The 25111-nt window shown below is 34.0% G+C and overlaps 1 protein-coding gene across 2 annotated transcripts; it reads right to left on the bottom strand.

Moving 5' to 3' along the window:
* Nucleotides 1–750: 750 nt before the first annotated feature.
* Nucleotides 751–22014, bottom strand: LOC107041602 (cell division cycle and apoptosis regulator protein 1). Of its 2 annotated transcripts, none has more exons than XM_015262219.1 (10): nucleotides 21803–22014; nucleotides 17610–18030; nucleotides 15681–16422; nucleotides 13575–13852; nucleotides 9587–9839; nucleotides 8505–8570; nucleotides 6988–7188; nucleotides 5829–6554; nucleotides 3323–3835; nucleotides 751–2219 (listed from the first exon to the last, which is right to left on the bottom strand). In XM_015262219.1, the coding sequence occupies exons 1-10, from the start codon at nucleotides 21858–21860 to the stop codon at nucleotides 1938–1940; spliced, it is 3540 nt and encodes a 1179-aa protein (XP_015117705.1). In that variant the 5' UTR covers nucleotides 21861–22014; the 3' UTR covers nucleotides 751–1937. The 2 variants fall into 2 exon arrangements, with proteins under 2 accessions (XP_015117705.1, XP_015117706.1); XM_015262220.1 differs by having other exon boundaries at nucleotides 17610–18009.
* Nucleotides 22015–25111: the final 3097 nt, after the last annotated feature.

Here is a 25111-nt window from a genome sequence, read left to right as displayed (position 1 = left end):
AGATGAAAAAAAAACATCGAGATAACGTTCGAAGGATAGTACACCCGGGCCTTAACCAGTTGTTTTTGACAAAGTTTTTTCGACAAAGTTTTTTAGATATGATCCCATCTCTGAAAGTAGTAGGTTTAGACGAAAGAGTCATGAGTCTTTATTTTGTGGAGAATTGAATTTCTTAAGAGGTTCTCTTAAATTTTTTCAATGAATCCACTTGTTATCGAGCTAATTGAAAAATCAACATTTGTGATCTTGAATCAATTACTTTTGATACATGTTTGTTAATCAGTTAATTATCTCGGGAATGAGTGGGTTAGAGAGAAAATATTAAAAGTTATTATTTTGAAGAGTTAAATTCCCCACAAAAAATGTCTTTTGCTCTCTAAATCCACTTCATCAGAAATGTCTTCAAAATGATCTCAGTCCCTTCTGAAAACAAAAATTTCAATCTTCTCAACGGCTTGAACATCTTTCCATCTTCAAAAAAAAAAAGAAACTACTTAAAACCTTCTATGAATCCCTTCAATTCCTCCCCCTCCCTGATCCACAAAAAATCACGTGAATAAAATCAACAAATCATCAAAAATACGAAAATAAAATCCAATTGTCATCAAATGTATCAAAAACTTATTCAAAAAATCATCAATTTACTCTTACCATCGATGAGAAAAATGTAGCTGCGATCACAGTGTCACTCGACACTTGAAAATCCCCAAAACAAAAAAACTCAATAAATTTTTCTGCCAAAACTGAATGTTGTGTCAAACTAATTAACTCTTTTATTCGCCCACTACTCTCGTACAATTGTTCCTTAATTCCTCTTTTAAATTGATCCTCGATTATTATTCAATTATAAATAGTAATTCATGAATTATTTAAAAATTCTTTTGGTTTCACTTGAAAAAATGAAAAATTAATTTCCATTTTCCTGGTTAATTAATTAATGTTTCTTCATACGAGTCTAATGAGGAAAAGAACAAGGGAGAATCCCACATTCGGCCCTTCATTAATGCTTTCCAAGCCAACAATTATCTATTTTTCCGCTCATTAAAAAATCGATTTAATGACGTCTGGTGCTTTGAAACTGGTGATGTGTTCGATAAATAAAAAATTAGGCGATTTTTCTATTCAATTGACAAATTTTTACAATTTTTTTTATTTTTTTCCCTTCTGTTTTTGTAATTGAAAGGAACCAGGACATGAATTATTTCTTCCATTCGTTTTTTTCTTATTAATTGATTCATCATGATTGGGTTAAGGGGAGGGGGAAATAGCGCTATAGACGCAGTGAAAATTGCAAATTCATTGAAATTAAATTATTCAGTTGCTGAAGCTCAATAATTTTTTGTAAATAAATTGTGTAGAATTCATCTCCTGGAGTCTTTCAATCACAAAATTGATGAGCAATTCAGTTAGTTCAATTAATTTGCTTAATTATTACAATATATTCAATTAGAAAATTATTAATTTGTGGTTTAATTGATTCACACTGTGTTCACGCCGAATATCAAAGGACTGAAAAAACTTCTGCTCAGCATACATAACTTTTTTTGTGATTAAAATAATTTTTATCGTAATTAATTCGATGAAATTACGAAAAGAGACAAGTTAAAGAAATTAATGCACTCAATTTTGTGAATATTTCACAAGCTGTTGGATTGAGAGAAAAATGTAAAAAGAAATTTTTTGCAGAAAATTGAATTTTCTTTGAACGAGTCTTTCGACATTTTTCTTTCCAATCCATTAGATTCTGAGATATTCACATAAAAAGAAATTTTTTGCTGTGAAGGGCTAGGAGAATCGCGAAAATTCCCATCAACATTGACAGATTATTATGCACAATTAACTCACTAAAAAGTAAACAGCGATGAGGGTGTGATCACGACATTATGGCGGTTTTCAATGTTTTTCAATACAAATAAATAAAGGTTTTCGTCAATTAATTACTTCTTCTCCTTATCCACATCCATTGGTTCTTTTTTCACAGAGGATTTACTCTCGTGCTTTTTATCTTTGTCCTCGAGCTCCTTTTTAACTGAACTCCTGCTGTCGCTCCACCTCGTGTCACTCTTTGATTTAGATTCACTCTGGGATCCATTGATCTCGCTCGATGATTTTTCGTCCTGGATCTCAACAATTTCGACTTTTTTACTATCACTCTGCATCACTTTCGATGTCGTGTGGTATACGTTCTTTATTGCACTCAGGTACGTATAGCATTCAGACTGCAAAAGAATAAAAACCAAAATTTTTAGTAAATGTGTTGGATTTTAGGGCTTTAAGTCCTCAAAAATTCAACTATTCCCTATTTAAGGTGTTTCGTCTGTAGATCACCGGGGGGTGAAATGGAAGGGGAGTCTTATTGTTCTCGAGCCCTGATTGAATCGCTGAGCACGAAATTTTCCAATTTTCAAGTAACTATTTAAGTGTGCATTTGAGCATTTTTTGAATACTGATTTTATTCATCAGATTGATTGATTTTTTTCTCATCACCTACGGGTGTTAAATTATTTTTATTGGATGTTTTTCCAATTATTGAAATAATATTAAAATGCGTCACGAGTTGGTAAACCTGTCGAGTGTTTTCTCTCCCTGAAAAAAATTTGAAACTTATACGTGTTCTCAAGAAAGATTTGATTTATCACCCACTAGTTTTTCCTTAATAGTTCACCGAATATCAGATCCATTTTTCAATTTCTTGTTATTCAACTTATTCTGAATATAAATTGAAAATGCTGTTTGAAAAAATTAATTAACAATTTCTTCTACTTTTTTTTGATTATTCCTTCATAATTTTTCAAAGCTTCTGCATAAGAAGTTAATGACAGGACTCAATTGACAATTTCAGACGACGATACTACACCCGGGCCTTAAAATTTAAAATTTTAAAATTATGATTGTACAATTAAAAGAAGCAGAAAAAAAATGAACATTTTCAAGGAGCGTTTTTAATAATGACTAAGAAATAAGTCCGATAGAGAAGAAATAGTGAATGGATAATTTTGATTTTAATTATAAAAAACAATTTTTTTGATTGTTCAGTCATAATTTTTGGAGACTCCGGGGCTATGTAAAATTGAATAGCAATTGAAGATCATTTCAGATTATCAAAATAAAAAAAAACAGCCAAGATCACGTTCGAAAGATAATCCACCCGGGCCTTAAAGGAATCTAATTGTGAAGACGGAAATGGAAAAAAATAAAATAAAATGTATTAATCTACACACATCCACCCGTACGTACGTTTTTGATCATAATGGGTAGATATACCACAAAAAATCCAAAACTTGAATTTTCTGAGAGCAAAAAAACCGTTTAAAAAACTCACCGACGTCTTCTTCAGTTTCTCTTCCACACTCCTCAACTTGTCCTTGTACCCCTTGAGATCGTCTCCCAGATCCCTGATGACCGTGCCTTGTCTATGCGCCTTTTCACTGACACTTGCCAATTCATGTTGAATCTCCCCCATTCTCGCCTCAGTGTCCACTCTGGCCTTCTCGCTGCGCTTCAGCTGACTCACCAGCTTCTCTACATCGAGAAGGCTCCCCTTGAACATGACGAATCCCTCTGGTACCGACTCCTCGCCTTCCCCTTGGTTCTCTCCCCTGGCTCTCTTCGATGGCACCTGTCCACTGACGAAGACAGGCAAGAGTTTCTTGTTCCCCAGGGCCAAGGACTTCAACTCTTCTTCGTCCTCCACCTCCTCGTGGCCCTCATCCGCCGCCTCCTTCTCCTCCTTCGATTTCTCTTTGTCCTTGTCCTCATCCTCTTTAGACCGATCAGTCAATTTTCTGTAGTGAAGAGAATCTCTCGTGACGACTTTTTGGACTAGTTTTCTCACCTGATAAAATAAAGGAATGTAAATGTTAGATTTGTTGAACTTCAATCAAAATATGAATTTAAGGATGTTTATCCAGAATCGCAAGTACTTGAAAAAATTGATTTTTTTTTAAACTGAGAGATGAAGATATTCCATTCACTCTGATACAAATTTCGATCCACCAACCCATATTTATTATTTAGATATGAAATAGACAAAATGCAGCAAATGCATGCGCTAACATGCGGTTATATCGGATAGAATCATTCAAATATTTCGTCTCTTTGCCTGGGTAGGGCCAGACCAATTGCTGGACGGTTAAAGGAAATTCGAGTTTCGTGGTAAAATCTACAATAAAAGAATCACCTTGGGGGTATGATGGCTTCCATACCTTCAAGAATGTTTTAATTAGCAGAGAAAAACAGTTTAAAGTGAAAATAACAAAACAAAGAATAATTAAATTGAGAAATAGTTGAATGTAGCCGAAGCCCCCAATTTCTGGACGACTGGGTCATATTTTTTTTCATTTATTAAATGTTGATCAATCGAAGAAAATAATTGATCACATGATTATACACAAGGGATATTATAGAGAGGTGAAATAGTTAATACAATTTTCATTTTATTTGTGGAATATTCAATGCAAGTTGAAATCGTCCAGAAGCTAACCCCCGTCCAGAAATTAACCTGTTTACCCTACTTAAATATCATTAATTCAAATTTTCAACTATTTTATCAATCAATAATCGAGGTAGAAAGATTGATGATTACTTGTGTAATCGAAAATTCCCTTTCAAGAAATTTGAATTATTCATTTAGTAGTAAATTTACAGTTTCATATTAACAAATTTTAAATATATCATTATTCGTAAAAAATTAGATTATTAATATTATATTATTTGGAAAATTGAATCAATATATTTTAAACCTTCAATAATGTTAGGGTCAAATCCTTGTAATATTACAAAAATTTAAGGCCCGGCTGTACTATCTTTCGAATGTTATCTGGATTTTTGTTATATTACGTAATCCAAAATTATCAATTGAATGGTACATCATGTAGAAATTCGCAAAAATTATGAGAGAATGATTTTTAAAAAATGGAAAAAATTCTGAACTTTTTCAAAGAGCGTTTTTAATTGAGATTCAGAATGAGTTGAAAAAAGTGGAAATTACTAATATCTGATTCGTTGTGGCAAATTATCTATTAGCTGTCATTTTTCATGGTGGATAACAAAACACTAACTCCTCGTGGGAAGTGACAGCTAGTATCTCAATTTTCAAAACAGTGGTATGTAGTCATCTGCCATTTTTATGTGATAAAAGTGTGATTAAAAAATTCTCCAAAATATTACAACTTTTTTCAAAGAGCCTTTTCCGTAATAAATGTCTCTGTGCAGTGTGGGAAAAGATTTACGAAATCAGTCTTCCCCCTGCATGATATTGGGTGACAGGCCGCCATTTGTCACCGTAAATCAGATACATTTTTCAATTTCTTGTTATTCAACTTATTCTGAATATAAAATAAAAATGCTCTTTGAAAAAATTAAGAATTTTTTCTACTTTTTTTTTTTTTTGATTATTCATTCATAATTTTCCAAAACTTCTAAATGATGCAGGACTTAATTGACAATTTCAGATGACGAAAGACGAAAAAAAACATCGAGATAACGTACAAAAGATAGAACACTCGGGCCTTAATATTGATGGGGATCCCTGATTATATGTGGGCGTCCACATGAAAAGGGCCCACTTTGACGGTATTGGAGTTATTTATGTTCCGATAATCTTGATCAGATTTCTCACATTTTGAGCCCAAAATCAACCCGATAGAATGAAAACTGACGTCAGTATAGACGATCAAAAAAACAATTTAACATTGGTTTAAATGGGAGATGTGGAGAGAAAAATGTGAATATCTCGGAAACTAGATGCGACAAAGTGGGCCCTTTTCACGTGGACGTACACATATATTTGTCGTAGATCCTAATTCTCTGAAATCAAGAATTCTCACCTGTGCACGTGATAAATTCAGTCCCAAAGTGTAGATTAACTCCTCAATATCCTTATCAAAGATATAGCCACAGTGAGTCTGATCGAAATAAACGAAAGATAGTAGCAGATAAGGATCGTAGGTATAAAGCTTTGGCTTCTTCTTCTTCCCATCCTTCTCCTTCTCCCTCTTCCCATCCTTCACCGAGTCGTCGTCATCCGTCTCATCCTCATACTCGTCCTCATCCTCCTCGCGGTCCTTCTCGTCACTCTTTGTCGTTTTCTCCTTCTCCTTCTCGTCCTTGTTCTTATCCTTACTCGTCTCTCGTTTCCTCTCGTCTTTCTTCGAATTCTTCGACTTCTTGTCGTCCTCGTCCTTCCGTTTCTTGTCCTCTGGGTTTTTATCCTCACGAGGCTTCTCCTCCTTCTTCGGCTTCTTCGGGTCCTCTTCCTTCTCTTTAGATTTTTCTGGCAGTGAGCAGAGGGATCGGTATATCCTGAAGCCAAAGTCACGCATCAGCATCTCGTTGAAGAGCTCGGCAAACAGCGAGACTTCGAAGGAGTGCTCTTTAGTGTCTTCTGGGCGGTAATCCAGAAGGACTGAGAGAGACATTACTGTGCAGTCGAATTTTCCAGACTTTGCGATGCGCGAGGGATGGACAATTATGTGGGGCGACTCGGGGAGAGTGTAACGTTTCTCCAGGAGAGCACGTTCACGCTCGGAATTCTTCTTCTTATCTTCGTCGTGCTAAAACGAATTTTGTTTAATTATTACGAAGGAAAGAACTGAGTAATTCAGAGAAATTAAATGATTGAGGAAAAATTTGGGGGATTTTAAGGAGGGACTAATTTTTGCGACAAAAATGTTTCATTCCGGCGCACTCTCTGCATGTTTGGCACAAAAAATCCTTTTTTGATAATTTTCAAAAAACTATTTTCTTGGTACAAGTAAGACTTGTTTGAGAACTTTGTCATTTTTCTCTCAGTGTAGTCAATAAATTGATTTGGCTCATGCCATATCTCATATCTTGTGTTGATCATTGAGTAACCAGTTCAAACCCACACTTCCCTCTCTCGCGACAATCCTGAGAATCAACAGAAGCTCAAGAGATTTCGAACAGTGATTGCTTGGGGGATATTTACATTATTGGAGTGCGATGTTTTTTTGTGTGAGGATTTACCTCTTTACTCTTCTTTTCTTCTTTAGTTTCCTCTTTCGGAGGCGGTGGTATCTCCTCCTCGTTATCTTCAGCCTCGTCCTGGCGGCCTTCCTCCTTAGCCTGCTCCGACTTTATTGCTTTTGTCAATCGAGCTGAGAGCTGGGATTTGAGGCCTTTGGAGCTTAGATTGCGCGCTGCTAATTCCTGGCGTAAATCATTCACCTGCAAATATATGCGTGGGAAGTTATGTTATTAGATAGTTTACGTAGGAAATGGATTTAACTTGGGACACTTGTCATCGACTCAAAATCCCAATATCTGTATTTATAAGGGAGAGTGGGGCAAAATGAAACGACTGTTTGACGCAATTCAAGCAAAAACATTTTTTTGTCAACTTTTTTTATTCTTGGGAGTACTGACGGGAATCATAATTTTCCATTCAGTAAAATGGAAAATTATTGAGAAGTTTTGATGGGCGAAGACGTTGTCAATGGATTATTCGAATGCAATTCAGAATCACTTTTCCTTTTTCCCCCTCTGAGTCTCCCCCTGGGCCTTGCTCTGGACTTTGGATGTTGCTGTTTCATTTTCTTTTCAATTAATCCATTCACAAAATTTTCGTTCGCTCCAATTTTTCAATGATTTTCAATTCTACTGAATGGAAAAAATTCAAAAAAAAATCAGGCAAATTCAGAAAAATCAGGAAAATTCAGAGAAAAATTGAAAATTCATGTCATTTTGTTTCTGAGTATTCATGTACCACTGAAAATTCAATCAAGTTGTGAAATTTCCATCTCAATCCCACTGAAAACTAATAAATTTACGGTACGTTACTTTTTGGCGCCGATTTTTTGACACATGAAAAAATTTCTTCAACAATTGAATCGCCATAGTAATAAAAAAATTAATTCTACAAAATTTGCAAATCTTGAATGGGTCAGCGTAACCAATTTTGCAAATTGATAGTGTTCCAAGACTGTGATGGAATTTTTAGGAATGTAATTACTTGTAAAACAATAGTATTCCGTGAATTGAATTATTGTTATCTGTTGCGTGAAATGAATAAGAAAATAGGAAGTATAAATTCGATAGAAAAAATCAATCAAAAAATTTGTAAATTGATAGCGCTCCGTGACTTAAAATATTATCTGTTGTGTCGGATGAATGTAAAAAAAAATGAATTTGATAGAGAAAAAAATTGATGCAATATTTTGTTGAAACTTTTAACCAATCGCGTCTCCGAGAAAATACACGAGTGAATAAATATAGGTGTATATATTGAAATAATAACTTTTTTCAGTAAAATATAAAAATGTGTTTTTTTCGAAAGACATTCAAGTTTCGTTATTGATGACACAAGGCGCCAAAAAATCGACGCCAAAAAGTCCTGTTCCGAGGAAAGACGGTTCGTCACAACCATTTTCGTAGGAAATAGCATCCTCAGCAAAAAATGTCTCGAGAAATTTCCCTTGAAAGCATTAATTGTCGAGATAATTCCCCAATGCTAATCATCAATTGTAATTAATTAAACAACTCACATTCATCGACTTGGGATCCAATTCCGAATAATGCGTGGGGTCTTTCTTCTCCGGAGTTGTATCATCCTGAAACCAGAAAGTTCCCCATCAACCAACGATTCGAAAATAAAAAAACAACAAATCCAACTTAAAAAAAAATGAAATAAATAAACTACAAACAATAAAGCAGCCCCTAAAACCAATGTTTTCGCTCCACTCTCTCCCCCACAATCAACAAAATGTATCATTCACTCATTTCTTCCATAAAATACGAATAAACAATTAATACGAATGAAAAGTATCTCCCAGACTCTCTCTCATATCTCATAGTGTCCTGGTCTCTGGTGTCGGTGTGGTTTCATAAATTATCATATCAACAAACGCAGAATGTAAAAAACGACAGTGGTTATGAGATTATCAATTCGATAAAAAAAGGGAAAAAATGATTTTTTTTTCAATTATAAAAATCATTTTGACTAGGGTGAATGAGAAAAAGTAACAGAAGATGAATATTTTTCTTGATTAACGAGGGATCATCATCTTTCCACATTTACCTGTTGATTTTAACAGCTAAAACTTCTAAATCATCAATTTGATAATATGAATTTGAGAAAAATTCCGTTTTAAAGACGTTTAAACTAAAAAAAGGATATTTTGCATTTGCATGAGATTTATAAAGTTCATTTGAATACAACACGATTAAAATTCAACATTTTAATGAATATTAATTGTTACAATTCGTCAAATAGAATATCAATTAATAATTTAGAATTACGGGAATTTGAATTTGAAACAGTTGATAAGAATTTAATTATTTGAAGTGAATAAATAAATTTGATAAACCTTTTATTCGAGACTGCTGATTTTTTAAAAACATTGATCCGTAATATCTCCAATAATTTAAATATATTTCATCATGAAAAAATCGAAAAAATCAACAGGTAAATACCCCCTACTCCATCGCCTTTAAATCACGAAAAAAAGTTGACAATGAGAAACAATAAAATGAAAAGAAGAAAGAAAACTTCAACGAAGAGAATGAGAATAAGTGATTAATTTTAAAAAATGGGAGGAATGGAAATGGTTTTTTTGTGGGCCAGTGCCTTTTGATCAGCGACGGCAGCATCATCATTCTCTCCAGCCACTTCCATCTCCCCATCGCCCCCAGCGCCCATCAGCTTCCTATCCAGTTGTCTCTTATAGCTCAGATGAAGTGTATCCCATTCCAGTTTGGTTGATACACAGCTCCAAACATCTGGGAGAAATAGTATGACCGTTTCAACGCGCGATGCCACAACTCTTCCCGACTTGTGGGTAGTCTCTGCACGCCTGTAGTAGAGCTCCAGGAAGCGATACCTGTTTTGCAATGCAAAAAAAAACGAAAACAATATTCGAAAAGAAAAACGTCAAAATGCGGTTTATCACTTTCGATAGATTTAAGTGTTGCTTTTTTTTTTATTTTATCAGGCTATTTAATATTGAGTTGATTGGTCCAGGGTTACGATTGCGTTTTTAGATTTTTGGTGACTCGAGCCCAATGAACTGCGACAGAAGGAAATCGTTAAATTGTGTTAGACTAGAAATTTTGGAAAATAGGGAATTTGGTGATGACTCCTTTTTCTGCGGGCTGGCTCTCGAGGGTTGTTTGTGCGGGGTAACTATTATATGAGGATTATTGAGGTACAAACCTGGTTTCGATGCTATCATTGTGGTTTTTAGGAGATTCAAGACATTTTTAGTGCGGAAATATTGTTTATCTGGAGGTTTTTTCAAATCATCTTCGAAATGAGTGGCTTCAAAGGGAAATGTCAGAGGATATTTTTTGGAGAGGACAATTTCTACAAAATGTCTTGCAATATTTTCTCTTCAAGACGCTCGTGACTTAATTAACCTCATAGAAACGAAATAAAAAATGTTGAATTCCTGTGAATTTTACAATCATTCGAAAAAAAAGTCGTTTTAGAGGAAAAAGTCGTAAAGTATCAAATTTTCTCGCATAAATGTATATTCACATGTTCCCCTAGAACCACTCATTACTAAAATAATCATCAACATTTGAAAAAAAAACACAGAAAACAAGGAAATGAATACAGAAAAAAACTGCCTTCTCTTCGCTTAAAGATGTTTGCCCAGAACAGCAAGCACTCAAAAATCTTTTGAGTTTTTTCAACTGTTAGACAGATTTATCTTTCTCCTGTTGATAAAAATTTAAATCCGCCAATCCAAATTGATCATTGAAGAGTAAAGGAGATAAAATACACTGAATGCAGGTATTAGCATGAGGCCGTCGGGCTTAAAGTTCTGAATATCTGCATTATTTGTCTGCGTAGCCCAGGTTTTCCCTTGGCCATTGGATTCCGTATAGGATAGATTCTTCCTGAATCCAGCCACCTATTTTTTTCAAGGTCTCCAAAAAATTTGAAAAAAATCAGTGGTTTAACATTCATCAAAAGTACTCTCTGTGAATTTTTTCAGATTTTTTGAAGCATCCGTGATGGAAATAAGTGGATCTGAACCAATTTCGAAAAAATTGATATCGGGAGTAGTTGACCTCCGAGAAAAAAAGTTTGGCATAAAAAATATAGGTTTTTATCGGAATTTTTAAAATAATTTTTTTATTGCAGGAAAAAAGGGATATAGAGCGTTTAAACTCTAGAATTAGGTAGAAAATTCCATTTTTACGCATTCCGACATTTTTGTTTTTCTTTAAAAAAGTTGAGATATGATGATTCACATTCAATGTTTGTCAATGAAAATGGAAATGGGACGGGTGTAAGCTTCGGAGAAAAAAAATAATCATTGGTAGTTTTTGAATTCGTTATCAATACTCACATCTTGGCTCAATCGTTAATGTCACCCAAAGGCATAAAAAAAAATTCAAATTTTTTCCTCTAATTGTTCTCGAGGAAAAGAATCAAACTTCGATTTGAAAGCTTCTAACTCTCATATGGACCGGTTGGCGGGAGGAATTTGAATTTTTTTGTGACTGTATAATATCCAAGACTGAGCCAAAATGTTAGTACTGATGACAAAGTCGAAAATTACCCAACATGATTTTTTTTCTCCGAAGCTTACGTCCATCCCATTCCTAATTTAATTTTTTAATTTTTAACGAAATTTATTGTAAGAAAAATACACAAAAAATAAATCTCTTACAATAGGCCATCGCCCGAGGGCCTTCATCCAAGTATTTACATATGGGCATAAGTTTCCGTTCTATTTTTGATGGTGTCGTTGGAGTCCAATGAGGTGAAAATGATCCATTAATTGTACGAGTTCCCATTCCTATTTTTATTGATAAATGTTGAATTTGCATCACCATATTACCTCAATTCTGTTTAAGAAAAACAAAAATGTCGAAATGCGTAAAAATTGAATTTTTAAGATATTTTTAAAGTTTAAGGATGTATTGCACCCTTTTCGCCAAAATTCACGTTTTTTGAATTTTTCCGGTAAATTGTTGATCGGATTGATGTGAAAAAATATACCGTTTGTGCGCTTTATCATTACTTAATGACTCACGAAATTTCATGATCGTGCAATCATTTTCCTGCGTTTTTTCTAAAACTTTTCGGAAATTCACAAAACTTTGGAAAAATTGTAGGAAAATGATTGTACTGCCATGAAACTTCGTGAGTCAATCAATAATGATAAAACGCAAAAACGGTATATTATTTCGCGTCAATCCGATCAATAATTTGCCAAGAAAATGAAAAAAACCTGCATTTTGACCGAAAGGGTGTAGTACATCCTTAAGGTGTTTCTCATGAAAAGTCAAAAAAATGAAAAAAAATTAGAAAATTCACGAGAGAAAATTCTGAGTATGCTGCATCATTAAGAATTCTTGCACATTTTTTTCGGGTCTCAGTATCAAGAAAAAAAATGATGAAATTTGGATGTTTTTGTAACCCCTCCAGCTATAACCTCCGAGGTTACCCCACTCTCAATTAGGGAAATTTCCATGGCACCCAAAAAAATAATGAACTATTGAGGAAAAACTAGTGGGTGATAAATTAAATCTTTCTTGAGAACACGTATAAGTTTCAGATTTTTTTCAGATTTCATAAGAAAATTATTTGAACAAATGATTCGGAAAATTATGAGCTTTGGGGTAATTACGCCTTCACGCGCAGGCGCGTGATTTGAATGTCAGTGAGCATCATGGGAAAGGTATGGGTTGGACCATGGAACTGAGAGAGAGAAAACACTCGACAGGTTTACCAACTCGAGACGCATTTTAATATTATTTCAATAATTAGAAAAACATCCAATAAAAATTATTTGACACCCGTAGGTGATGAGAAAAAAATAAATTAATCTGATGAATAAAATCAATATTCAAAAAATGTTCAAAAGCACTTAAATAGTCACTTGAAAACTGAAAAATGTTGTGCTCAACGATTGAATCAGAGCTCGAGAACAATAAGACTCCCCTTAAACTCTCCACACTCCCTTTTTTCTACAATAAAAAAATTATTTGAAAAACTCACGTAATAACTTATATTTTTTATTCCAAACGTTTTGTTCTCTGAGATCAACTTCTCCTGATATCTATTGTTATTCGAAATTCCTTCAGATCCACTTATCTCGATCACGAATGCTTAAAAAAATCTGAAAAAATTCACAGAGAGTATTTTTGATGAGTCTTAACCCTCTGATTTTTTTCAGATTTTTGGAGACCTTGGAAAAAATCGGTGGCTGCATTGAGGAAGATTCATTTTTTACAGTCTTTCAGTACGTGAATTATCAATTTGAAAATAAAAGAAATTGTACATTTCGTGTCGTCAAAGTTACGACGACAAATTCTTCTCAATTATCAGAAATGTCGGTCTCACATGTTCCCATATCAGTCTAAAAATTACAGAATCGTTCTCGAACATCAAGAAATTCGATTTCCAGAAAATATGTGAACATCTTTAGTTCGCTCAGGATTGAATCTCTTAGAATTCGTCAAAATTTATTGAGGAGAGAACATCATATGCGTTTGTTGTTCCAGGCAGCTGAACTCCTCGAATTTTCTTGAGGAAGTGTAAGTAATTGTAGAGATTTTAATTCTTCCGGCAAAAATCCTTTTCATTGTTTTTGTCTTACCATTGGGTGCAGTGGGACAGATCGATTCCAGTGAGTGCCTTGCAGGTTCTGACGGCTGTCCTGATGAGTACTGAGGGGTCGCTCTCTGGGTTGGGGCCGTCCAATGAGGGGCTCCAGGGGCCTCCAATGGCCATGGTCTCGTTTTTTCCTCGTAAACCCACGAGGAAGTTTATCAGTCGAGTTGGGTGTACGTAGTCCCTGTCGGGGTCTCGATCCTCTGTTACTCCACAGCAGCGTTTGTAGATTTCTTCCATCGCTGGCATTGACATGAGCATCACCTGTGGAATGGAGAAATTTACAGTGAGACAAATTTGTTGGAGATCTCTCGGGACGTTATTATTACTAAATTTGTATTATTACTCCAATTCTCCATTTCAGATATTTATTCTATTCATTCCATGAAACAAAGCTAGAAATCGAATTTAAGGGTATTCTTCCATTATTTTAAAAAAATATATCGATTTTAAAATTTTCTGGAGACATTGAAAAAAGTAATTTTTTTAGTTCTCCCCGCCCACTTTTTTTGCATTTTTTGAATTTCTTCTCGCTGAAATATTGATATTCCTCCAATGCTTGAAGAAAAAAAGCGGAATTGACATTGTACACATTTTTTCGCAAATTTTGAAAAAATTAAACCTCCAATTCTCAATTTCTGTTATTTATTCTATTCATTCCATGAAACGACAAGGCTAGAAATCGAATTTAGGGATATTTTTCCATTATTAAAAAAAAATATATCGATTGTAAAACCTTCCGGAGACATTGAAAAAATGAATTTTTTTAGGTCTTATCGTTCACTTTTCTTTGCATAGTTTGAATTTCTGCTCGTTGAAATATTGATAGTCCTCTAATACTTGAAGAAAAAAAGCGAAATTGTCATTGTACACATTTTTTCGTAAAATTTGAAAAAAATAAACCTCTGTAGCTCAAAAATTGGAGACTCTGGACTATTTTTAACGTTTTCAGCGTCTGCGGGGCGAACGAATAACGAACAATGCATAATTCATTTTTTTGCATTAAAAATGAATAATTAGTGCAAAAAAATTAATTATTCATTTTTAGACATATATAATCAATCTTCAATGTCTCATACATTCCAATATCCCGCAACTTTTAAAACTCACAGTCAGGGATCCCCATCAATATTAAATATAATATAATATTAATAATCTGATTTTTTACCATTAATGATATATTTAAAATTTGTTAATATGAAACTGCAAATTTGTAACTAAATGAATAATTCAAATTTCTTGAAAGGGGATTTTTCGATTACACAAGTAATCGTCAATCTTCCTACCTCAAATTATTGATTGATAAAATAGTTAAAAATTTGAATATTTGAATTGATGATACTTAAGTACCCAACAAATTTCAATAGTGATGTTATCTAATTAAGGGCTACAATATTAACCGTAATAAAATATTACAAATTTGGCTATCCCTGCTCACAGTACACTGAGAGAAAAACAAACACGTTGTCAAACAAGTCTTGTTTGGGCCAACAAAATCGCTAGTTGAAAAGTGCCAAAAAATAATTTGTTTGGTTCAAATTGAAAAGTCTCAAACATGAATAATTGCTCTGCTTTCGACAGCAACGAAATATTTGGCTCAAGAGGCGAATAATTCACACCAGACGGTGTCTTTTCAGGATGAAAATATCTCATATAGAGGAAAATTTATCAACAAATATTTTACCCCTAAGTTACAAGATTGCTATCATATCATTATTATTGTTTCATTTAAGGGTTCATTTCTTGTCTGTGATTATTAGACAGTCGAAACGAAAAACTACTATCCCTTGTTTCACATAAAACAAAGATTTTTCGGGAGCAAAATACGTATGGGAGTATCGAATAACGGAGTAGTGCTAGAAATGACATTCTTGCGTTTACAGAGAAAGCATTTTTTTTGAACTACTAAATCTACTTTTGCAACAAAAATATTTCATTCCGGCGCACTCTCTGCATGTTTGGCACAAAAAAATCTTTTTTTGATAATTTTCAAAAAACTATTTTTTTTGCATAAGTAAGACTTGTTTGAGAACTTCGTCGTCGTTCTCTCAGTGTAGTCTTCCCTTAAGCATATTAAAAAAATCTAACAAACCTTAGCAGAGAACAAATAATCAGCATCAGGAGGCTCCAGCACAGCTGAATTCTCGACGACCCCATCGACATCCTTGTGCATCACATGAAAGCTGCATGGTTTATTCAAAGTGAACGGCATATGGGGTGGAAAGGCGTCGACCCACCTGAAGTTCGTCGAGAAGAAATCACTGGGAATGTACATGTTCTGGTATCGTCTCCTGATCTCGAGGACATCAGCCTCTGGGAGATCGAGCGCAATCTTTGGTATCTGCACCATGTAACGAGGCACCACTCGAGTTCGTCGTCTGGGCCTCGGAGACTTGCTCCTCCTGGTTCTGGAGGGGCTCCTCTCCTCCTTCTTCTCCCTCTCCCTGATTCTCTCCTCCCTCCTGCGCTTCCTCTCTACCTCTTCGTCGTCATTCCTCCGCTCTCGTGATCTCTCCCTGACTCTCGCTGGTTTATTTCGATTACTCGTCGTCGAGGTTGAATTATTACTTGAAAATCTACTGCTATTCGTATTGTCATTGGGGGGTGGCACTGCGTTGTAGGTGCCTGAGGGACGACTCGATTGGGGTTGGCGATTTTGCTGGGGATTCTGGGGGGCTGGAGTGCTCACAGAATTCGAGGAAGAGTTGGAGTTCCCTGTCATTGGGAGGACCTGGATGCGCGTTGCGTTCCACTTAAAGGGCATCGAGGGGTTGAATGATGCTTCCACCAGAACTCTATCGCCGATTATTGGATTGGAGCCCTTCACACATGCACTAGAATAATGATAATCATAAAATACTCAAGTTTTCATTCAATCAATTTTTGATTGAGGATAATCGGGCGAGGGGTAGGATATTAAAAAAATGCAACCAATTTTATGAAGACTTTTTCACACATTATTGAATGCATTTAGACACAGTTTGCAAAATTTGAGATAAAATAGCTGATTCGCTGTGGCAAATTATCTATTAGCTGTCATTTTCCATGGTGGATAACAAAACACTAACTCCTCATGGGAGGTGACAGCTAGGTATCTCAATTTTCAAAACAGTGGTATGTAGCCATCTGCCATTTTTATCTGATAAAAGTGATTAAAAAATTCTCCAAAATATTACAACTTTCTTCAAAGAGCCTTTTCCGTAATAAACGTCTCTGTGCAGTGTGGGAAAAGATTTACGAAATCAGTCTTCCCCCTGCATGATGTTGGGTGACAGGCCGCCATTTGTCACCGTAAATCAGATACATTTTTCAATTTCTTGTTATTCAACTTATTCTGGATACAAATTAAAAATGCTCTTCGAAAAAATTGAGAATTTTTTCTACTTTTTTTTTATTATTCATTGATAATTTTTCAAAACTTCTGCATGATGCAGAACTTGACTGACAATTTCAGATGACGAAAGATGAAAAAAAACATCGAGATAATGTTCGAACGATAGTACACCCGGGCCTTAAGGGTTCATTTCTTGTTTGTGATTATTAGACAGTCGAAACGAAAAACTACTATCCCTTGTTTCACATAAAACAAAGATTTTTTGTGAGCAAAATACGTATGAGAGTATCGAATAACAAAGGAGTAGTTCTAGAAATGACACTTCTTGCGTGTACAGAGAATGTAATTTTTTTAAACTACTAAATGTATTTTTACGATAAAAAATTTTCATTCCGGCGCATTCTGCATGTTTGGCACAAAAAATCCTTTTTTAATAATTTTCAAAAACTATTTTCTTGGCACGAGTAAGACTTGTCTGAGAACTTTGGCGTTTTTCTCTCAATGTAAAGACATATATACCTTTATTCATCACGAATATAATCCGAAAGGAATGAATTGAGATAAAAAAATTATACACAATTCAATGGCTTTCGTAACCCCTTACGAAAATTCTTCACTAATATCATCATTTCTCCGGCAAACCACACCAAATAATCCTAATAAATCAATAGCGCCATAAATACTCACTTAGTTTGAAAGAAAACATCCTCATCGACAAATCCAAAATTATCATGAACTTTAGTGACAGTCCCAGTGAACACCCTCTGTTTAGTCGAGGAGGATTGGACATTCTGCTGCACCTGCTGCTGAACGCCCCCAACAGTCTGTTGGAACGCATTGGCATTTAGTGTCCTCGGTGTGGGGTAGGAAACAGTCGCCACTTGGGGGTACAATTGTCCAGCAATTCCAGAGGGGAGATTCGAGCCCAGTTGTGCCATCGAGGCCATGGTCAAGTTGGGCTGTTGCAACCCAAGGCCTTGTTGATAGACCTGCTGAGTCTGCTGCTGGTACTGGACCATCGGCTGACCCCCCATTCCACCCATGGCCTGGCCCAACATCTGTTGCTGAATGTTTTGAATTCCCTGGCCTAGAAAATCCCCATTTTGTACTTCAGAAAATGAGAGAAAACAAAAAAAACATTTTTAGGATTCAGTTGACGATTCATATATAAATAATTCATGGGGGGTAGGGAATTGTTTTTGGGGGAAATTATTCGTGATTATTAATTAATGTATTACTGAGTGATAAAATGAGTGATAGTTTTTGTGCCTCGTGATAAATTGATTTCAGAGCTGGTCAAAATATTATTCAAATTACAATACTATTAAAATTTTCTTATAACTAGCGAAATTAAAGATTAATTCGCTAGTTAAAACAACGTTTGTTTGTCCCTAAACAAGCAAATTGTCAGCAAATTTCCGACATTTTTATATTTTGTTTTATTTCATTTTATTTTCTTCTATTTCCATTTCCGTTTTCACAATTAGATTAATTTAATTTTATTCATTCTTATTGTTATTATATTGTCTTTTTCTTAATTCACAAATTACAACATTGAATGAAGAGGAATTCCCCATAAATCACGTGAGAATACAGATCGACAAACAATTTTCGATAATCATACCTCAAATTTTTCATTTCTTTGTTTTTCTTTAGCGATTATCTTTCGAACGTGATTTTTTTTTATTTTGATAATTTGAAATTATCTCCAATTGCTATTCAGTTTTACATATCCCTGGAGTCCCCAAAAATTATGATTGTACTATCAAAAAAATGTTGAAAAAAAGTTGAACATTTTCAAAGAGCGTTTTTGAATAATATTGGGAAATAAACCCAATAGGGAGGAAATTGCAAATTAAAAATTCGATGTATCTAATGTTTGTCAGGTCGTCATTTGTCACTGTAGTCAATGGCTGTCAGATCTTTAGTTACCATGATAAATTATCTATTCACTATTTCCGCTTTATCGAACTTATTTCTCAATCTTGATTAAAAACGCTCTTTGAAAATGTTCAGTTTTTTTTCTACTTTTTTTTTATTGTACAATCATAATTTCTAGGGACTCCTGTGTGAAGTTAAATCCAATGGAAATTGTGATAGATTTTACATTATGAAGATGGAAAAACAATCGCGATGGCGTTCAAAAGATAATCCACCCGGGCGTTAAATTGATTAGTCCCAATGATCTGGGAATGTGAACGAATATGGACATTTTACATCGCTTTGGTCTCATTTCAATGGAACCGAAGAGGGAAATTGCAAAGAGAGATTGATCATCATCAATCAGTATCAATAAAATGAAAAAATCTAGTTTTCTGTCTTTTCGAAATTTTTCAAAATATTTTTTTCTTCTTAAAAAATAAAGGGAGATTAACGGTTTTAATTTCTGTGATCGTATTTCGTTCAGAGGGAAAACGGAAAATGCAAGAAAGGAAAATTAATTTTAAAAATCCATTTTGCAAGCTTGAAAATTTCAAAACGTTTTTTTAAAATAATGAAGAAAAATCAATGTATTTTCTTCCTATAATCTAATTCTGATGGAACAAAATGAAAAGCGAGAGAGAAATGTGATCAACACGAAAACAGAATTTTTAATTTTTCAATGTCTAGGGAAAAATTTCAAATTGATATATTTTTTCGAATAACGAACCAATACCATAATTTCAATTTCTATCCCCACATTTCCATAGAATACATAAAAAATACCAAAGAATTCAAATCGGTGATGAAAATTTTTATCGGATTATTATTATGTAATTAAATGATGTTTCAGACTTATTGAACATGCCCAATGAAATAATATTAAAAAATTTTGAATTAGAGAAATTCTATTTGAAATCATTGTATTTCAGCAATTGAAACAGATAAAATAAAATTGATTCAACTCTGAATTCTCTTGGTTTTGCTTTCGAATGGAAATATTGTAACCCTTCAAATTTCAATTTTGGATTTTTTGTGTTAGATCGACCCATTATGATTCAAAAAGTCCGAAAATGGAATTTTTAGACCGTGCCCGTACGTATGTGTATGTGGTAAAGACTTTCTTCAATCGTGCGCTAATGAATAGATGGAATCGAATCTTTTTTTTCTCAAATGTAGGTATTGTTGAGCCCTATCGATCACCATTAATTAAAATTCAATTCATCGATTAGTTTTAAAAATTTTTGAATTTTCTCGAAAATCGGTTGTCCCACGATAACGAAAAAAAATGTGCTGAACTGATTCAATGATGGCTTAAAAAATTTGTTTGGATGTCCATTCGGCCGAGTTCGAAGATGAAGGCGATAGCAATAATCGTTATTTTGATTTATTCGAAAATTTTTAAAAGTTTGTATTTTTCGAAAATCAGAATTCCGGGGATATCTTTGAATATCATGCTTCAAACGAATTCAATCATAGCTTAAAATGTTTGTTTTAATGCCATCAAGTCGAAGTTAAAAGATAATTTCGATAGCTATATTGGTTGATTTGATTTTAATGCTGATTGTCGAAAATTTGGAATTTTTCATGAATTTCCCTGAAAGTGAGCTCTCCGATGGTTTCTTCAAATGTGATGTTTCAAATTCATTCAAGTATGTCTAAATAAAATTTTTCTATCAACATTCCATCGAAGAGCTGAGGGGAGAGATGGAACAGTAAAAAAGACAATCGGTTGTATAGAAGAGAAGGGATAATAAGAATAATGATGCTGATAACATTCAACTAAGTTGAAAATCTGACAAAACTAGGTAAAAGAAAATCTTATTCAATTTAATAAAATGAAACAAACAATGAGTTACACATGACAGAAGGAAATTATATGCAGAATAACCATTTGGAAGTATATTACTAATTTATTAGCAAAAACAACTATATACTATTTATAATACAAGAGGAATTTTTTGTTGTGAAAAATAAATTTTCTATTTCGCATTCATCAAAACAGTTGAATAATGTAATTCGAAAACAGTAGCGAAGAGATTAACCTGTTCAAGTCAAAACACTTCCGTTGGGGGAGCCAATAAATTTATCTCGGTCGTTTTAGGGGTCGATTGAGACGAAAATGTTATTTTTCAAAAGTCGACTCAAACTGTTCTACCACCTCGCTAGTGAAATGGGGAATACTATTTCATTTTTCATTCTGATGCCATTCTAATGGGATGAAACAACAAATAAACGAATTATTCAACCAGCAAAAATAATTACTTTGAAATAACAATTTAGAATTGCATTTCCGTGTGATTTCCACAAGTTCCAGGTGTAATTATAATAATTTTCCATCCATTATTCAACAATTTTTCATAAATTTACGAAAGAAGAACATTGATCCCCTTTCAAGTAATTAATATTGCAAGAATATCTCCAACAGCATCAGATTTAGAAAAAAAATTCAAAAGACCTTTTGTGTAGCCCTTTAAATTCTCGACAAAAACCTTCTCCCCCACCAGATACCTTGATAAAATCCTCTCTTACTCTTCTAATCACTTATTAACCTTGAAAAATATAATAGACACATGTGCAATAGGTAATAGGGACATGGTTACGTAGTGTATCGGATTTATAATAAGGACTTTAGTAATTCTTTCGCCCACGAGCAACATCAGCACCTCATTCGTCTTACGACACTGAATAAAAAGCCTGATAATTGAATTTTCTAAAAATAAAAGAGAATCACTTTCTCACACACTGAAAAAAAAACCTAGAGCTCACAATTTCCCTCATGAAAACATTAATCGCGTGATAATTACGATCCCCGCAAAAAAATTGTGTTGTAGGATTTTCCAAAGGTGAAAAAAGTGGAATCGGTTATGATGAAATTTTAGAAGGGAAATGGAAAAAAAAATGGGGACAAATAAATGTTCTGTTGTTTCAGTGGGTAAAATTTTTATACTAATATTCACCTGCATTTCGGACCCACGGGGGGTTCTTCCCACCTCCGAACGGTGACAAATTACTCATTCCTGAGGTAGATAATTATTTATCAACTAGGATTCACGTTTATCTCACTCACGAGTGATTTATTTACTTTATTTAATTATGAAACTAATTTTTTTAAGGGTTTACTAATCAGTTTGGCCCATTCAGCATTCAGCGTCCTTCATGCAGGCGCCATGTTTCCCGGAGGACTACGTGAGCCGAAGGAGTGACTGGTGGAATTTATTTTTTTAGAGAACAGTAAATTTTTCATTTCTGTTTCTGTCTAAACAGAGAGATTAAAATTGTTCTCGTAGAATTTCACAATAAATTGATGATTTTAGGAGATGAAGGTGATTGATTTGATTTGTGGGAGGTGATGATAAATTTTTGTCATGATTGTTTATGAGATGTGAATAAAATGCATTAATGAGATAATTTATTTCAATGTTTAGGCGAATAATTGAAAATTGTGCTGGGATTGTTGGTTTTTCAAAGAAAATTCGCTGTTCATTATTCAAATTTCGCGGTTAAAATGATGGCTGTGCCGGAAATTTTGACTGTGGTCGTTGGAAAACACCGGAAGTAGAGTGAACAAATTGAGAAAATTATTTTTTCTTAGAAGTAATTTAAATTTATTTCAAATTTTTTGAACTTTTTCTTAACGGAAGATAAAATAATTTTTTTTAAATTATCGATATTGCGTAAATATTACATTGTGGGTCTCGATGAGGAAATATCCGTGGACACCTGCGGTAAAATGGACACAAAAAAAATTTGCCAAAAAAAATTTTTTTTTTTCAAAATTCAATTTTTTAAAATTTATTCTCTTCAGATATTTTTTATAGAATTTCCTCGGCTCAAATTTTCCAATTTTTTTTTATTGTATTTTTCTTCTTCTCATCAAGAAAATCAACAAAAAAAACTTGGAAAATTTGAGCCGAGGAAGTGCTATAGAAAACATCGCAATACAATAAGTCACATCGAAAAATCGAATTCTAACTTTTTATAGAATATTTTATATTGATCATTTCAATAGAATCGGCCAAAAACTTATAGAAATTCAACAGAATCGTCTAGCGAATTCGCCACGTTTTTTTATTAAATTTTTTCACCTGTTTAAGCGTTTGGTCACATACACACGGACACACGTTCGATTATCTCCCTAAAAATATGATAAGAAATTTTTCGGGGTCATGAAATGTGGAGATATCATGAAATCTCGGCTTTCAACTTCCGGGGTCATTACTATAACTATCCGATCTATATCGAGAATGTGAAAATGTTGGTAGGATGAACAGAACATTTTCTGGACGGGGGTTAGTCTCTGGACAATTTCAACTTCTACTGAATATTCCGTAAATAATAAAACGAAAATTGTAATAATAATTGCGCTTTTCAATAATATTATTGAGATATTATTTCAATAATATTATTATAAATTACTAGCAACATGAGGCGCTTGCTTCCCGCGCGCCTTATCGATCGGCTAGTTGAAAATTGATGTAGAATAATTGATATGATGATGATGATTATTGCTTTTTTTTATTCATTCCCAAATGAATGAATGGTATCACATTGAAGGAAATATTATTTATGATAAGTCAAAGTTAATGAAGAAAAAGTTGAAGTTTCTCGAGTTTCCCGAAAAACTTGAGAAGTTTTTTGAATTCACTTGAAAACTCAAGCACTTTCTTGGACTCTTTAAAAAACTTGAGAATTTTCTCGAATTTTCTAGAAAACTTGAAAAGTTTCTCGAATTTTCTAGAAAATTGGCGCAACTTCGCGAATGTTCTATAAAACTTCAGAAATTATTCGAATTTTCTAGAAGACTCGAGAAATTTTGATTTTTCTAGAAAATGTGAGAAGTTTTTCGAATTTTGGAGAAAACGAGAAATTTCTCTAATTTTCCAGAACAGTTCAGAAAACCTGGGAACTTTCGAGGAAACGGCGGAAATTCCAAAGAAATATCTCATAATAATAGAAATGAGAATAATTTGTCTAGTAACTATCGCGAGCATTCTCGAGTTCTCCCGGAAGGTCTAGAAATTTCCACTATCATTGGCTAAATAGATTATGTTTTCAGTTTCGAAGAATATTCCCTCATTTTCTAGAAAATTCGAGAAACCTTGTGAAAGTTGTAGAAATTTCTAGAACTTCCTGCGTTTTACCCTCTCAGGGGTGGATTTTCGAGAAAACAAAAAACACGTGTCTTTTTATTTTGAAAGGAGAATCTACACGCGCATTTTCAACTCTCTAACTTGAGCGGTTCTCGCAATCGCATAAAAAATGTTGCCCCCTTTTCACCCCCTTAGGGGGTGAATTCCCTAAAACCCTCCCTTAGTGGGAGCTTACGTCACTAAGGGTAGCTGTAGACAAAAGGTCATGCTCGTAGCTCTTGTAGTTTGGGCTGTGCGTTGATACATCCGTCGCCTCGAAAATGGCTTCTCCGTTATATATACAATTATTATTATTATTAGTATTATATTATTAATATTACTATTATTATAATTAATTAACTATTTTTTCTGTTGATCGACAATTCATAAATAAAAAAAATATGGCCCAGTCGCCCAGAAATTAGGGGTTTCGGCTGCATTCAACTAGTTCATAATATAATTATTCTTTGTTTTGTTATTTTCACTTCAAATAATTTTTCCTGCTAATTAAAACATCCTTGAAGGTATGGAAGTCATCGTATCTCCATTTAGGTGATTCTTTTATGCCTTTAGGGACGGAAAACCGCGATTCAGTCCTCGAGGCATAAAATATCGTGTGCCACACGGCAGTAAAAGTATTTTAGATCCTATCATGAAACTCGAATTTCCCTTAACCTTCCAGCAATTGGCCTGTTCACCCTTCAATAGACCTTTTCATTCTGGAAATCTAGGGGAAATATTTATTTCGTTCATTCAACGAAAAAATCTCCGAAAAAACCATGGAAAATTCTGATAAATATTGAACTTTACAATGATATACACTTGAGCGCTCAAAAACCATGATTTATATGTAAATTCGATAAAGTGTCCGCAAATCCTAGGGGAATTAACATGGGAAAAAAGTGTCCGCAAATCTAGTGACTCTCAGAATGAAAAGATCTATTGTCAACATAAATTCTGTCCTACTAGCCTGAACTGAGTATGGTATGTGATTGGCCAGTTAAGAGTATCGCTCATTTCTCATTGGCCATGAGCCCCCACTCAGTTAAGGTTAGTAGGACAGAACTTTTGTTGACGATTGTGTATCGAGAATTTAATATATTGATGGCGCGGCGGTCACGTAGGAGGTAAGTCGGA

This window comes from Diachasma alloeum, unplaced genomic scaffold (genome assembly GCF_001412515.2).
Source record: "Diachasma alloeum isolate Michigan unplaced genomic scaffold, Dall2.0 Dall_scaffold_00368, whole genome shotgun sequence".
NCBI lineage: Eukaryota > Metazoa > Arthropoda > Insecta > Hymenoptera > Braconidae > Diachasma > Diachasma alloeum.
This window is presented reverse-complemented; position numbering and strand designations above follow the sequence as displayed.